General features: G+C 35.7%; 1 protein-coding gene across 5 annotated transcripts in view; it reads right to left on the bottom strand.

Moving 5' to 3' along the window:
• The window catches only part of PPHLN1 (periphilin 1), a 119,189-nt gene that overhangs the window by 69,740 nt on the left and 32,194 nt on the right, over positions 1–17,255 (bottom strand). For all 5 annotated transcript variants that reach the window (XM_064491784.1, XM_010974974.3, XM_064491783.1 and 2 more), the window contains one exon: positions 16,907–16,968. In XM_064491784.1, coding sequence (XP_064347854.1) covers positions 16,907–16,968 — 62 coding nt within the window. The remainder of the gene's footprint in view (positions 1–16,906; positions 16,969–17,255) is intronic.

Raw genomic sequence — 17,255 nt, 5'->3', positions numbered from 1 at the left:
AGGGGATTAGGGCCTGTAAAGGCCCTCTGCGAACTAGCCTCCTAAGTACCGAAAGCCCCTTCCAAAGTAATTACTGACTCCATGACCCTGAGCAAGTTCCTTAACCTCCTTGTGCCTTAATCTCCTCATCTATAAAGTGGGGATAATAATAGTACCTACCTTACAGGGCTGTTGCAAGGAGTAAGTCAGATAATATATGCAAAGTGCTTAGAACAGAGTGGTACACAGCACTCAACAGATGTCAGCTGTTTCTCCTGAGAGTATCATCCTACTGTGGTTTCCACTGCATCAGTAAAAGGACTGTGCAAGAAATCAGCTAAGCCTGCCAATACAACTGCTTGATAGCATGTCATTCAGAAAAGCGAAACTATGGAACCTTGCATATTAGTAAGAGTTTAAAACTAACTCAAAATAATAAAACCTCTAGAACAAGACGTCAGCTTGATTTCCCAAGAAATTTGCTTTTATAGATGGTGAACTATGGATAATTTAATGTAAAGAACTGCAGTCATGGAGTTCTGTGCAGAGACAGAGCACATATAAAGTGAAAAGAAGGCAGAAAGGCCATTCACTAGACCAGGGGTCAACAAACGTTGGCTTAAAGGTCCACTGTTGTAGGCTTTGTGGGCCCTTATGGTCTCCATCACAGCTCCTCAACACTCCACCACAGCACAACAGCAGCCACAGACAATACATAAGCCCCTGCGGGCGGCTATGTTCCACTGCAACTTTACTTACAAAAATAGACAGCTGTCAGATTTGGCCCCCAGTTTGTATTTGCTGACCCCAATGTGAACAGTTACGTACTTCCAAACACAATTCATTAAAGAATAAAGAGCTTCACATTTCTCACAAAATACAAAGGAAAGCATGGGGAGTTTTTCACCCTACCCCTTGCCAATATCTCAAGACTTTTGGACTTCAGAAATTTAGTTGTATTTTGGAAAGCAAATTAATTACATGATGATAGAAACGTTTTGGCTGACTCACCTCTTCTTTTCTACCAGAGACCTGACTTTATACTATATATTTATAATGTAAATGTAAATATATAAATTTATTATTTACTTATAACATAAAAAACCTTTCTCAAAATACATTCCACAAAATACTAATCCACAGATGTTAGTCTTTTTTCATATGAATAACTTTAGGAAACACTGAGTTTAAGAGAACTAAACACCTTTATTTACAATGGCATATCTCAGAGCATTCTCTACAGGAAGATACAGGTTCAAAAATTAGTTCATCATCTGCTTATGTATGGCCTTGACCTTAATTTACTTAACCTTCATTTTCGTAACTCTTCTGAGCAGAGCAACTCACGATGAATGATATCTATTAGTATAATTTTAGATTTTAGTCTTTTCATTATCAGTCATCTCATTTTTAATCTTCCCCCAAACATATGGACTCTCAAGTTATAAAATATTTTACCTAACTTTGAGAAAATTTGGGGATTGATTCCCTTCTTATAACACATACCATGATAAATTTAGGTTGACTAAAAAGCTAAATGTTTGGAAGGAAGGAATAGGAGAAAAAGACCCCTCAAAATATGTGTGTACAGACATACATATTAAAATAAATAAATAAATAATTATAAGCCTATAAGAAGAAACCATTTTGTATCAAAATACCAAGTTTAAACTACATACAAGAAAGGCCCCTGAAGTTGAAATTTTAATTAGATTTAAAGTAAATTTCCAATTAAAGAGGAAAATTTCAACATCCAACATTTGAAATTCCAACAAAGTCTTTAATATTAGTCTTTAATATAACGAATACTGACAAAAATCACCAAATAAGGTGAAGGATATGAAGATACGTCAATGAAAGGCAAATAAATGTATTGTCTCACTAAATAAATATTTAAGATAACTCAAGTTATCTTAATTTTTCCCTATCAAATAGGCAAATTACCTCAACCAGTAGTGAACATTAGGGTAGGATACATAAGCCTCATCATGAACAATATCCAATTTGGGTTGGGCTAGAAATTGCTAGGGATTTAAAGGTCCTAAAAAGAAAAACACTACTGTAGCCCATAAAATAGGGTTAGACGTCAAGGTCAACACAGAGTGTGAATACTAGGTAGGGCTGCAAATATCAAAGTCTTCTGACTGTCAGAGTGCCTTTCTTATCTTCATTGACAAGTTGCCTTTCTCTCTTCTTCTATTTATATGTCTGTACACATTTCTCTTTTTCTAGGTTCAAGTTAATGTTGCAAAATGCCACAGAATACCCTGAATTCTTTCTTTTTCTTGGCATAACACCTGGTTAATGTAGTTTGCACTTGGTTTCAAATGTCAACCATGAGAGTTTCTATTTTTGAGGGACGAAAGCCACGATTATCAAACAATCCACTGTTCCATAAATAAGATAGGTGTCTTAACGTTCATCACTGTTTAATTATCCTTGCATCACTGACACAGGTATGCATACAGGTACCATGGATAATGGTGGGCGCTCTGGAGACACTATTAGAAACTAGTGCACGTGATTATTAGAAGTTAGCTTTTTTAAGATTTTTTCTTTCATCGGTAATTCCTATTCACCAAGTGAAGACCAAATATTTCACAATTAATTAGTAAGTCATTTTGACTATTAGAAACAACTTACATAACTAAATTTTTTCCGACATGTCAATATTCTCTTAAGTTCCTTATTTTAGATTTTAAAGGATAACCGATCTTCCACTACTCAGTGCCACCTCCCCCCAACACCAACCTTCCAACCCAAGAAGAAATCTGGATGACTAGTATTCTCCACAGTAATCAAGTAGCTGTAATGTACTTCAGAGAGGAAAAGCAACCGATAGAATCAGCGTACTGATGTTTAAGGTACTCATGTGACTAGCAGAGTTTTGTTATTATTGCTCTGAGAGTCTGATATTCCAAACGCAAAAAAAAAAAAAAAAACTACTTATCCAACTTATGAACATAAAAAATAATCAAAATATATGCAAGAATAAAAAAGGATTCTATTAATGAGGCTCCTTACTATATTATTGGTTTGCAAATGACAGTGATTTTGCTCCAAAAGGGATACGTGGTAATGTCTGAAGACATGACATTTTTGACTGTCGCAACTAGTACTACTGGCATCGAGTGGGTAAAGGTCAGGGAAGCTGCTAAACATCCTACATTGCACAGGACAGCCCCCTACTCCACGCCCCAGGATAAAAAACTGTGCCAAAGTTCAGAAATCCTGAGACAGACAGAAAGACACACGCATACTCATAAATGTAATCTATCAGTTTAAGAAATATGAAGAAACATTCTAGAGATTTCTTGGAACCATTTAACAATTCTAAAATGTTTCTTTATAATATATCTAATGTCAACTATTAAAATTTCTTCAACTCTACTAAACATTCAAATTACATGTTACATTTTCAAGTAAAGTATTTTGTACTCTATTCTCAATCTTTTAATTTATATGTAGTCCAATAGTTAAGAGCGTAAGCCCTGAACAAGTCTGCCAGGGTTCAAATCCTGGCTCCATCATTTGGTTACCATGGGAGAGGTTTGACAGTTACTTAACCTCTCTGTGCCTATTTCCTTGACTATGAAATGGGAACGGGAATGATGGATTAAGAGGAATAATGCCTACCAACATACATAATAAGTATCTTACATATTAACTCATTAACTCAAATTAAAAAAAAAAATACTGAAAACACCAAGTGTTAACAAAAATGTAAAACAATTGGAATTCACATACTTTGCTGATGGGACCATGAACAGGTACAAAGCTGCTAGCTCTCAGTCCACAAATCACTACATGACTAACCAATGCACATTATCATCAGTGACCAATCACATCGTATCCTTCAAAGGCTTTTAGATTAGTCATCGTGCATCTGTTATTCAGTTCACACACAGACAGCAACATGTAGTTTTCTGTTGCCTTCTTGTTCCCAGTGACAAACCCATGTGATATTTTACAAAAATGAACAATTCAAAGAAAATCAGCTAACAAAGACAAAAGTGCAGCCAAGAAACAAAAAAGTGATAATGGTGGTAGTGAAATTCAAACTGAACATAAATGGAGTTACAGAACAAACAGCTGACCATGGGAATGTTGACAATGCTGCTTCAAGATCTGCAGATACTAACTCCTATATATAAAACAGATAAACAAGTTTATACTGTATAGCACAGGAAACTATAGGTTCCACTACCTCAGGATAGTCTCTCTGCAAAGGCAAACCTTCCAATGTCTTGACCAAGAAATCATCCAACCTATTTTTATTGTTATTTATTTTTCCATCATTCAGAAAAATGTTTTTACTTAACAAAGCAATATTTTAACCTTCAACATTATTTCCAAATATAATTCTCTTTACCTGAACTGCAGGAAAAGTCAGTGAATAGAGACAATCTTTTATAAATAAAACATTTTAGAAAAGAATCCTTTATAATAAAATATAAAATTTAAAGCTTTTTTCCTCCCATAGTTTTTCTTAAATCTTCAGTGCCTGCTGTTAGAGGTATGCAACTAACCACTATCAAATGACTAATGAATAAGCAAATACAAAAGAATTATTAATAGAAAAATTTTAAGTCTTCTGTTGTTTAACAGTTTATATTTTTGTATATTCATTCAAGGTTTTAATTCTATACCATATATTTAATAGATACTTTCTACTAATAAAACCTTTGACATATCATTTAAAGATTTTTTCTATTTCATAGAGTCTGAGCTAAAGATATCATTACTTCAGGGTCCACCTCAACTTTTGCTACTTCAACAAAACACCACTACTATATTCAAGAAATACTCCTATGTCCAAAAATGAGGAATTAAATCACTGTAACTTGACAGCTGAAAAAAAATCTAGAAAAACTTGACAAAACCATTTTTTTTTGTTTGTTTTTTTAGCAATCTTCTCAGAGTCATCAGAGAGCTAAGAATGCAGTAAACAACTATGGATCCAATATACAAGAGAAGCAGGAAGCTCAGAGAGCTGGGCCTGTCTTTTGGGGCAGCTTTTGCCTCTGTATCTGCCAATTTCAGAAGCAGTAGCTGAGAGGCTGAAAAGCTGAGAAATAATTTTGATAGCTTCATAAGAGTAGAATATTAAAATAGAGTCCAGATCTTACCAAGGAGGGCTGAAACCCCAAAGGGTTACACAATGAGCAGGGTGAACTGGAAATAGACTAGCCTGGCTTCATATGACCTAATTTACCTACATTCCCTGACGTGACCCTGAATTGCTAATATTTGAAATACTTAGAGGTTTCTGTTTTCCTGTTCATTAAGATTTCTTAAAATTATTTCAGATGTAAAATCTCATTTTAACAAGAAAATCTATGCACTTAAAATTATATGAGTAAAATAGATTTAAGCTAGACATCCTTAAATACAGAACTGTTTCCTGAAGAACTGTATAAATTAAAACAAAGCTGGCAGAGTACTTAAAATGCAAAACATAAAATCTCTACAGATTATCATTAGTTTGCTCAAAAAAATTAAAAGGGAAAAATCAACTGATAGGAATATTACAACTTTATTCACACTATTTTTCTTTTAAAATGTTTCAGTGATGATTAGCTATAAAATTCAATCAATATCACCTAGTATAATTTTCTTTGTGCAAGTATAGTTCTAATTTTAAGAAAGAATTGTGTTTAACATGACTTTGAAACATGCTGAACATAGCAACAGGATACTGGAAACAAGTACATTTAACTGCCATTCCATAAATCACAGGGTAAAACTTTGCACTGCAAGGAAGATAAAGTTCCATTTACTGCAAAGTTTCTAGCTATGTTGAAAATGAGGATATCAACAAACATAATGAGTTCAACAGAATGAACTATAAGGAAAAACAAAAAAGAGTTCTTGAAGAAGGAGAGGTACAATCAGAACACTCATTATGAAGCCTCATAGGATAAAGATTCAAGATGAAGTTACTGCAAATGAGAGAAGGTGCCAAGAGCACACTGTTAACAGGATCCTGTGGGTTCTGGACTGCTGTCACTCCACACTGCCTAAGAAACCACTCATTCTCAAGTCTAGCTTCACATTAGAGCATCTGGTGATCTTTTTAAAAAACACTGTTGCCCAGGCTCCACCCAAGACCAATTAAACCAGATCTCCAAGTGTGAGGACCAAGAATTATGTAGCATCCTTTTAAAAAGCTTTCCATCTAATTCAGAGTAGAGCCAGGGCTGAGAACCACCATTATTAGACAAGCTGCTATTACATGCTCTTCATTTCAGAGTCGCAAATTATTGCCCTACTCCAGAGGTTGTAAATTCTAGTTTTAATTAGTTGGGAACACTGAAAAGTCAAGAGAGTTAACATTTTTTAAAAATCTGGATTTCTGACTCCTTTTGAAGCAGGCCACACTGGGCTATATTCCTAAATAGCAAAGATCAGCTGGTACCAGGAAGCAGCTGCTCCAGTCTGACTCTCAGCAGTCGTTTACATTTCCTAACTGGTCATGTAGGCACATGAGTTATTGCCACTAATAGACAGGGGCATTATTACTACAGAGAAACGAATACGTTAACTACTTACCTGTAAGTATTACAACTACTTCATGCGTAATAACTGTATTTGTGTACACTCACATAACAAAACACAGTAATTTGAGTCAATCTTGTAAATGTTTTCACATCAGCCTCTTCATAAACCGACTTCTTCCTTTAAGCACAACCTGGCATTGTAACATAAAAACTACCTCCCCTCAAACTCCTGAGTATTAAGTGCACATTGATGGTTTTACCTCAAGGTCTTGAGTTACATGGGGCATAAGATTTTGTTCTAAATCCTCCATCCTCTAAGAAAAGGGGGAAAGAGCCCAACAAATTCCTTATTTAAGTTCATACCATCCCCTTGTAACCCCAAACTGCCCGTATTACCAACCTTCTGGTAACCTTCCCACATTTCCTAAAGCCTTTAACTCAGTGACACAGTCTGCACCGAAACACATCCTACCCATATCATGAGTGACTCAAAGTTCATGTGGATCATCTGTGCAATATGGTGGCAATTCCCTGACCACCTCCTACCTCTTCACATGACTTTAGCCACTCACTTAAATCCTAAACCTTGCCACTTATTACCCAGAGGTGCTCTTCACCAGAACCCAATACTACATATTCTTATCGTCTTCTCTCTCAGTTTCCTCACTCCTACAATAATTCCACCTCCACCTCATGAATACCTTCAAGTCTCCTATATTTTCTAGTAGTCTACGAACCCCATCTGGTCTCACCTGCCCTTTCAGCCTAAATTACAGTATCTGAACCACTCTGAAAACCACTAAATTTCCCTCCCAGCAATTCTTGATACATCATCTTAGCCAACCCAAAGCCTGAATTAACCCCAAAATGTGTGTTCTTCACTGATATAGCTGGGTTGCCATAACCTAGAGAGAAATTACACAAGCCTACAGACTGAACCCTCTACGGACACATGGTCTCCAACTTCCACCGTGCCTCCAATTCCACCAGCAATAATTTTACCTATCATTAGTGAGCCCCATCTCCCATTCAGGTCAGCAAGTATTCTATACCTTGATAATTCTCCCCAAGTCCTTTACCTTTCCCCAAACCTTTCACTGTCAATGGGTTACTTCACACACTAAAAAACAGAGCAGTCTTCACGCATGAACTACCTCAACTGCCAGCTGAGATCCCCTCTCCCCTAATTTGCCTTCATCTGCCCCCTCATTTCCTCCTTCCTTTCTTGGTACATGAGTCTCTCCTCCCTGCCATTAAAACTTAGCCCTTCTATCATTGTCTTCATCCTCATTTACCTTGCTTCATCAGGCATCCCTTTTCCGTCCTGTATCTTCAACCTCTCTTTCCCTTCAACCTATAAATATGCTCAAGTTACTGATCACTTAAAAAAAGATTTTAGATGATCTCCCTTTTTAGCCAGTGTCTTTCTCCAGCTAACAACATTATCTACTTTCCATCTGAGTCAAGTATTTTTTTAAAAAAAGTTTACCCATCCAGGTTGAATCTACCCGCTTCACATGAAATTCATCCTGACACAGCCAAATCCAAGAGGTATTTTAATCTTTACATCACTGAAATATTCAGTTGCATTAGATGTTGGTGACCCCTATATTATTTAAAAAGTTTCATTTTCCATCACTTCTGTGTAAGTGCTCCCCAGGTTTCTGACTTTAGTCTACGGCTTTTGTCTAACTACATCTTCTCCTTAGAGAACCTCAATTTTGAATGGAGCTCCTCCCTTCAAACCATTTCTCCTGGACTGACAATCTCAGATAATGGAACTATTATACACACAGTAAACAAAATAAAAAGTCCACATACTTCCCTCTTTCTTTTTCCCACATCCAACAACCACATCTTGCTGATTTTTCACTTCCTAAGCATTTATCAAATTTAACACTCTTCCTCCATCCCAGCTCCCCTTCTCCAATTCAGATATTCATGATTTCTTGTTCTAAATCTTGTGCCATCTTGAAAAGTCATCACCTACAATGAAGACAAAATAAACTACAATCTCATTGAGTTAACTTAGCCTCTCCTTCCCTACCAACCTAAAATTTTTCAGTCACTTCTGACAGTTTATAGAATAAGACCCAGGCTTTTTATAGATTAATCCATAACTCCCCAGCTCATACATAATCCCCTATTAATATGCTACACATCATGCTTTATATAGCTTTGCTCATGCTCTTCCCTTTGTAGAAATATGGTCCCTGTTTCTCCTTTTCTGATTAACTCTAACTTTTTCTTCAAGTTCTGTTTAAATTATCTGCTCCTACAGGAAACTTTAATAAAGCCCCAGCACAGTTTAAGTGCTTCTTTGTCTTCTATGGCACTTTATGAAACTCCAGCATGTATTGTATTATGCCATTTACTTGTGCTTCTGTTTCACTAACTAGACTGTAAGCTACTGATACAAGCAAGGTGGCCTACACACAGTAAACACTCAATAAATATTTGAACTAAATCAAAAATGATGTTTTATAATATTTTCTCTGTCAAACAGAACATCACCTAAGAAGGTAAAACAGCCATAATAAAATTAAAAACTAAACCTACTTCTTTAAAGTATCAGTAAGTATGAAATACTGAGTAAGTCAAAATTTTCCATATATAAATTCAGAAAAAAAACCCACAGTATTTATAAATAAAGTATACTGGCCACTTGGTAACACTCTTGTTCCACATTTAAAAATACTACTTAATATTTTAAATAAGTTCCATCCAAAAGTTTATTCTAAGACCTCATAACTATAGGGGAAAAAATGAATCTGTTAAAAATAACCTCATTCTGTCTAAATCAATAACCCCTGATAAAGTATGACATGCTCCTTGAATACAAAATGAAATAAACCCTAACATATTCTGAATTTCATCTACATGCGTTTTGAACAAATAGATAATTTGATCACTGGGTAAATACAGTACCAAGATTAGTAAACAATGACTTACTGGAAATGTAGGTAAATTATCAGGTATGCAGCTCTATTAAATAAAAACATGATCACTTTCAGAGCAGGGGTCGGGGGTTAATAAGGATGATTTAAAAAAACTTGATACATTCTCCTTCCTCTGTTAGCTGTTATTTAATCCAGTTGCTGCCAATGATTCCACACTCCCATTAATAAAACATATTTGAATATGAATCACTAGAATATATATGCTGGATTTATAAAGTACATAATGTGCTACAATGTGAAACACATAAAACAGAAAGTGAAAGAGATTAATTATAAACAGAACTTTCCAGGGCCAGTAACAGACAGACAGTGGAAGATGTTGTGAAAGCAAGGCACCGCAGCAGTGACCAGTGATGGCAGCGAAGGTGCTGGGGAGTGAGAAGACCCACAGGGGGTTTACCTGCAAGAATGTAAGCAGGTATACCGAGGGTACCGATTTTAGGTCTAAGATCAGATTTTAGCTTATTTACAAGCTAATGAGTTAGACTGCTACTATTTCATGGATGCTGGCAGAAGACACAAGATTCTTGGGTCAGAGATAAAGAATACTGTCAGCACGGCAAACAACATAAACATTGACATGTTTACGTTCTCCAGGTCCCAAGTTCCACAGGGATGATGTGATATAAGCCCAGATGGATGCACATGTGGTGGGTTTGGTTCATAACTAAGGAACACTGAACTTGGGAAACCCACTATTTTTACACCAAGCAATCAGCAAGCCTGCTCTTTGACAAAGAGAGAGACATTACCTTATTCTTCAAGAGTGCTCACTAAAAACTCAGCTCTGAGAAATAACATGCATAAAAAGTGGCCAGGGCTTTGCATTCTTGGTGTATAATATTGGCAAGATGTGTAGGAGTGCAGAGACCTATGGATGACTGTCTCTCCCAACAACTGGAAGCCAGATTTCTCACTGATGAAGGAGGTAAAATATGGAAAAGATAAAAGGATATTGCCATGAACTCATGATTTTCAGTATTTGTAAGTAGTGTATAAAAGTAAATACAGATGTAAATGTGTGCGTACATATGGCCATGCGTGTGGGCATGTGCGAACCTAGTATCCAGCTCTTGGTTATAAAAAAAAAAACCCACCCTCCACTAAAAAGAATCTATGCTCCTTAGAGAAACTGTGGACTTTTGGGCCAGGGCAGAGAAAGTATAAGAAAAACCTAGAATATCTTTCATCAGAAAGTAAGAAAATAATCAAAAATGATGTAGGTAAGTCAAAACAACACAAATGACCTTCATTTGGAATGGATTCTTATATGACACCAAAAGCATTAGCAACAAAAGGAATAATAGATACATTAGGGTTCATCAAATTTTAAAATTTTGTACATCAAAGGACATTATCAATAAAGTGAAAAGCCAACCTACAGAATGGGAGAAAATATTTACAAGTCGTGTGTCTGATAAGGATTTAATATCCAGATCTGTAGAGAACTCCTAAAACTCAACAAGAAAAAGACAAACAACTGAATTTTTAAATGGGCAAAAAAACTGAATAGACATTTCTCCAAAGCAGATACACAAATGGCCAACAAGCACATGAAATGCTGTTCATCATTAGGGAATGAAACGCCAATAAGAACCACAAGATACCATTTCACACTTACCAGGATGGCAATAACAACAGTCATGGTGATAATGATGATGACAATAATAGGAATATGATGAGTGCTGGTGAGTATGTAAAAAAACTGGGAAAACTTGTACATTGCTGGTGGGAATGTAAAATAGTGCAGCCACTATGGAAAAGAGTTTGATGGTTCCTCAAAAAACTAAACATTAAATTACTATATGACCCAGCAATTCCACTCAATGTATGCCCCCAAAAGAATGGAAAACAGGGACTGAAAACAGACAGTTATATGCCAATGTTCACTGCAGCATTATTTACAATAGCCAAGGTGGAAACAACCTAAATGTCCATTAGGGGATGAAAAAAACAAAATGTGGTCCATACATACAACGGAATATTACTCACCCATAAAAAGGAATGCAGTTCTGATACACGCTGCAATGTGGATGGACCTTGAAAACACTATGCCAAGTGAAAGAAGCCAGACACAAAAGAACAAATGCTGTATGGTTGTACTTACATGAAATATCTAGAACAGGCAAGTTCCTAAAAATAGAAAGTAGTATGGTGGTTGCCAGGTGCTCAGAGTAAGAGGAAATAAGGAGTTATTGCTTAACAGATACTCGAGTTTGTCTGGAGTGACAAAAAGTTTTGGAAATGGTGGTGATAGCTGCACAACACTGTAAATGTAATTAATGCCAGTGAATTGAACATTTGAAAATGGTTACAATGGCATATTTTATGTTATATATATTCTAGCACAGAAAAATACTTTTTTAAAAAACACAAGTTACTTTGAAGGGATTCACAATGGCCAAGCCTGGGCATCAAAATAATGACAGTAATGGAACATAACACACTGAGTAAAATCGAAATCCATGAGTCCACAGATATAAAAGAGGTTCTGCTTGTTTTTTAAAGAGGGGAGTGAAGAGAAAGTTCTTTCTCACAATAGAATACCTGCATAATAAATATAGAAAGAAGCATGTAATTATGAAATCAGCCGTTAAAAAGCATCTTATTAATAATTAATTCAGGCAAGAAACATAATGGATGCTAAAACCAGGGAGTCAAAGTGGGATGAAGAATGGCATAATCACATGGTTTCAAAGTATCTCCCCATAAAACACTAATTTTAAGGGAGGAGGCTAACTTCACAGTGAAGAAATTTTGCAGACCCCATCTTACTCAAGCACTAAAAGTCAACACCACCGATAAGGGGACAAATCAACAACAAGTACAACCTAACAGGATGCAATACAGCATCACTGCAGGGACTGACGCCCTAGCAAAAATGCACAACCTGGATCTAATCTTGAAGAAGCATTAGACTGATCTACATTGAGAAGTATTCTACAAAACGTCTGCCCTGTATTCAACTTGCCAAAAACAGCCATGAAGATCAAGAAAAAGATTGAGGAACTGTTCCAGATTAAAGAAGTCTACAAAAACATGACCTACGAGCTCAGATTAGATCTTTTTGTTATAAAACACATTACTGGGGGGCACTGTTGGAGACATTAGTGGGGTCTCTGGTGAAGGGTCACAGAAGAGTTCGAATTACTCTTGCAACTTTTCTATACATTTTTTAAAAACCTCTTTCAAATAAAATGTTTTAAATATTCTAATATTTTCTTCCCACAGTACAAACAATTACTGTGTATATTCCACTGACAAGAACAAAAACACTGACTAGCATGGTTCTCCTAACTGCTCAGAACCTTATCCTCTTACCAATGTACACAACTACTCTCTTCATCTGGCTTACGACGCAGTGATTTTCTTCCCTCTAGAACCACAGCTATTTTCCATTCACAAAGTCTTTTAGGTAGGAATTCTTTAATGAGCCCACCTGACAGGGAACAACTTATAAACAGCCAGAAAGATGCCAGGCAGTAAAAGCTATAGCTTTTGTAAATAGTGTAAAACCTGAGATGTTACTGAAGACATCCAGACACCAAGTTAAGGTGCAGGAAGGTGCTGGAGTAGAAGCACTTTCTACTCTACAAAACCTGCTCTATTTTTATTCATAAAAATTATGTTTTTTTCCATCTGTTTACTATCTATAATCCGTACTAAAATGTAGGCTTCAGGAAAGTAGGAACTTCTTATCTTCAGAGGCTAAAAGAGTATCTGACATATACAAGATACAATAAATATTTATAAAATGAATGAATATACCATATAGAAAGAACTCTATACCCTGAAAACACAGAATATCCCTTTTTTTATAGTTAACATTTATTAAATGATTACTATGTGACAGGCATGAAAAAGTATGCGTGTTAAGTCATTTAATCCTTTTTTTAGAAACTGCAGTATAGTTGATTTACAATATTGTGTTAGTTTCAGGTGTATAGCAGAGTGATTCAGTATTTTGGCAGATTATACTCCCCCATCATTTACTACAAGATCGTGGGTATAATTCCCTGTGCTATGAAGCATATACTTGCTGCTTGTCTATTTTGATACAGTAGTCTGTATCTGTTAATCCCATACCCCTGATCTGTCCATCCCTCCCTCCTTCTTCCCTTTGATAACCACAATGCTATCTATGCCTGTGAGTCTGTTTCCGTTTTGTACATACATTCATTTGTATTATTTTCTGGACTCCACATATACATGATACCATATAGTATTTGTCTTTCTCTCTTGGTCTTAATGCACTAAGCACAATATTCTCTAGGTCCATCCACGTTGCTGCAAATGGCAGTATTTCATTCTTTTTTTATGGCTGTGTAACATTCCTATGCATATATACACACACACACACACACACACACACACACACACACACACGCCACATCTTCTTAACCCACTCGCCTGTTGATGGGCTCCCAGCATGCTTCCATGTCTTATCTGTTGTAAGTAAGTGCTGCTGTGAACATTGGGGTGCATGTATATATCCGGAAAAAAATTTGAAAAGAATGTATTTCGTTTTAATGACCATGCTATAGTTAAGAAAGTTGATCAACTAATGATCAATGAATTTCAAACAGTGGAGTAAGAGTACAGGCAACAGTCTCTGATCACAGAATGACTAGAATATATACTATGTCACAAGCAGTGTAAAACTGCTATGTATCAGAATCAGCGGGATACAGTTACAGCAATGCTTAAAGGAAACTTAATACTTCTGTTAATAAATAAGAAGAAAAGCAAATTAAATATCCAAATTAAAAAGACTTTTTTAAATGAACGCATAAGTGTTTTAGGTTTTTAGAAGGCAAACTGAAAACATCTATTCAAATTTAAAATGTATATACCCTTTGATCCAGAAACTCCACTTCTAGCAATCTATCCCATGGAAACTAAAGCAGTGTTTCATAAAGGTATTACAAATTCAGATTTACTGCAATACTGTTTTGTACTCGAAACAGCATAAATATTCATCAATAGGTGAACAGCTTAATTATTTAGTATACCCACATAATAGAACACTACCTGGCCATTAAAAAGATTCAAATTAACATTAAAGCAAATAATTTGGTGGGGTTTTTGCAAGCCTCTGAAGGAGAAAAGCAACTTAGAGAAAAAAGTATTTAACATGATCTCATTAACAAAAATCAAACACACCAAATGTTTATGCATACAGAGAAAAGTGTAGTAGAATCTGTTGACATGGCTGTGGCGACCGAGGAGTCACACATGTGATTTTATTTCATTTATGTAAAATTATATACAGACACAGGAAGGAAAAATGCTAACAAAGGCAGGACGAAAGAATAAAGATATAAACAGAACTCTTATTTTAAAAACTGAAAAACAACAAAAGTAAAATAATCCAAGAGCCATTTCTTTGGAGGGAAATATAAACCATTAGTTAATCTAATTCAAAGTTTTTTGGGTTTTTTTTTTTTTTTATTCTGTTTTTCACATTTAGGCCTTTATTACAGCAAATTACTTATTTTGACATGCCAGGCTTCCAATTTGGTGGGGGTTTTTTTCCCCTTCAAATGGACAGCAGTTTGTCCCAGCACTCTTTATTAAAAAAATACATTCTTTCCCCATCTGATTTACAATGTTAACGATGGCTGTATCCCAAACTCCTAGACATACCTAGGTTTGCTTCTAGACTCCCTATTCTGTTTCACTGTTTACATTACCACAGCTTTATAAGTTTTGATATATGGTATTTTGAGTCTTCGTATCTTTTTCAAAACTGTTTTTGCCATTTTGCTCTTTACCCTTATTAATTTTAGAATCAGCTTGCCAATTTCCATGAAAAAAACAAATTAAGACAAAAAACCCTGGAATCACACTGAATTCACCCCTAAATCTGAAGAGAACTGATATACTTGTCTCTTCCCAGTCAGTGATGTCGTATGTTGCTCCTTTTATTCAGGAATTTTAAATGTTCTTTAGAAATGACTTGTAATTTCATCCAAATAGGGGTCACACACTTCTGTTAAATTTATTCCTATTACTCCTTATAGTTTTGGGGCTACAGTGTTTTTAAATTACGTTTTCTAATTTATGTTGCTGGTAGATGATTTTATCACACTGAACTTTGATCATTTCCTAATTGTTCTAATAGTTTATAGACTCTCTTGGACTTTGTGCATAGATAATTACATCATCTGTAAATAGGTCTGTTTCTTTCATCCTAACCCTTACACCTTTATTCTTCTTGTCTTGCTGAGGGGCTGAGACCCCCACTACCATGATGAGTAGAAGCAGAAGCAGTGACAGCATTATTGCTTTGTTCTGATTTTAAGACAAATGCTTCTAACTTTACCATTCAGATAGCAAATGTCTGCTTATCAGATAAAGTAAATTCTCTTCCATTCCTAGCTGACTGAAAATTTTTATAACTACTATTTGGTGTTAAATTTCATCAAAGCATTTTGAAAAATTTTCCGCATCTATCATCTCTGTTGCTTCTTTTGAGAGAGGCAGTCTGCCATGAGTTCTGAACGCCCCTCCACATCCCTGCCACATGTGCCAAATTAAAAGACCATCCACTGATACTGAACAGTTTTTGTAATTGGTCACGCAGATAGTTCAACAGGTCAAGATGACCACAGCATAACTACCGTGTGACTGCTTGTTCCCCATTAAATAACTGGCTTGCTTCCTATTTGCAACAAAAGGTACCCAGCTTTTAACTCTCGCTTTCTCAGCTGCAGTGCATCCCACTGTGTGCACAGCCACCACCCCTGCCCATCACATCACCCTGTGGACTTGGGAGCAGGGAACTGACGCTACTGTGCTGACTGTGGTGCTGAGTAATACTGCTCTGCTCCTATCCACTGAATCTTGTTGTCCATTTTTGGCACCTGTGGAGTTGTGGCAGTTGGCTCCTTGCCATTCTCTGTGAGTTTGGGGTTTTTCTCTGACAGTTCACAAGAGATCTTTCAAAGGCTCCTTTTACAATTTCCAACACTACCAGAGTGAAGTCATTTAAATACACAAATATCAAACTAGTTAAACCTATCTTTTTTTCTAGCTATTCTATCAAATGCCTCTATAAGTAACCAAAGTTAATAATGATTGAGATCCTTCCAAGGTGTGTCTTCCCAACAGAACTTAACTGATCAAAATAAAGCAACTGAGAGATACTTTATAATAGGAGACAATTTATAATGACTCAAATATTTTCAGAAGAATAGTTCTGGAAAAAAATGCCTACTTTCTAATTAAGTAAATATGTATTTTATAATCCATACTACACATTAAGATTAATAATTAATTTGAAAAAACTAATAGTTCAAATACTTAATATATATTTTTATTATCAATTACAAAATGCCAATAGACACAGAACACTAGTTACTAGTGCCACTAATGTTATATTATATAGTCACAAAAGTGTGCCTTGAGATTAGATTTCTACCGCAGACATCTCAGTGAGTTATGTTATTATTTTTATCTTTTTACCTGTATTCAGGCTGTCGGCTTGCAGAATGATCATCTCTTGTCCACCTATAGCCAGATTCATCCTGTAACATAAAAACTTTACTCAGATATTCATTTACATAATTTTGGTCAAATAGGACATATGTATATATATCTAACAGCACCATTAGAAACTAGTCTCTAAAACCAAAATAATATGAGGGCAAGAACAGCTTTCTAAATTTCTCTAAGCTTCAAAGGCACAAAAAAGAATAAAAGATATTGCAAGTCATCTGTTTCAACAACTAATTTAGTAGACTCAGAACCTGTGGTACCACTTATCACTATTAAAATGCTTGAAGTATTCCTTTGGTAGGTCCAAACAGCCTCG

This window comes from Camelus dromedarius, chromosome 11 (genome assembly GCF_036321535.1).
Source record: "Camelus dromedarius isolate mCamDro1 chromosome 11, mCamDro1.pat, whole genome shotgun sequence".
Classification (NCBI taxonomy): domain Eukaryota; kingdom Metazoa; phylum Chordata; class Mammalia; order Artiodactyla; family Camelidae; genus Camelus; species Camelus dromedarius.
The sequence above is the reverse complement of the archived record's forward strand: the minus strand, read 5'-3'. Positions and strand labels throughout refer to the sequence as shown.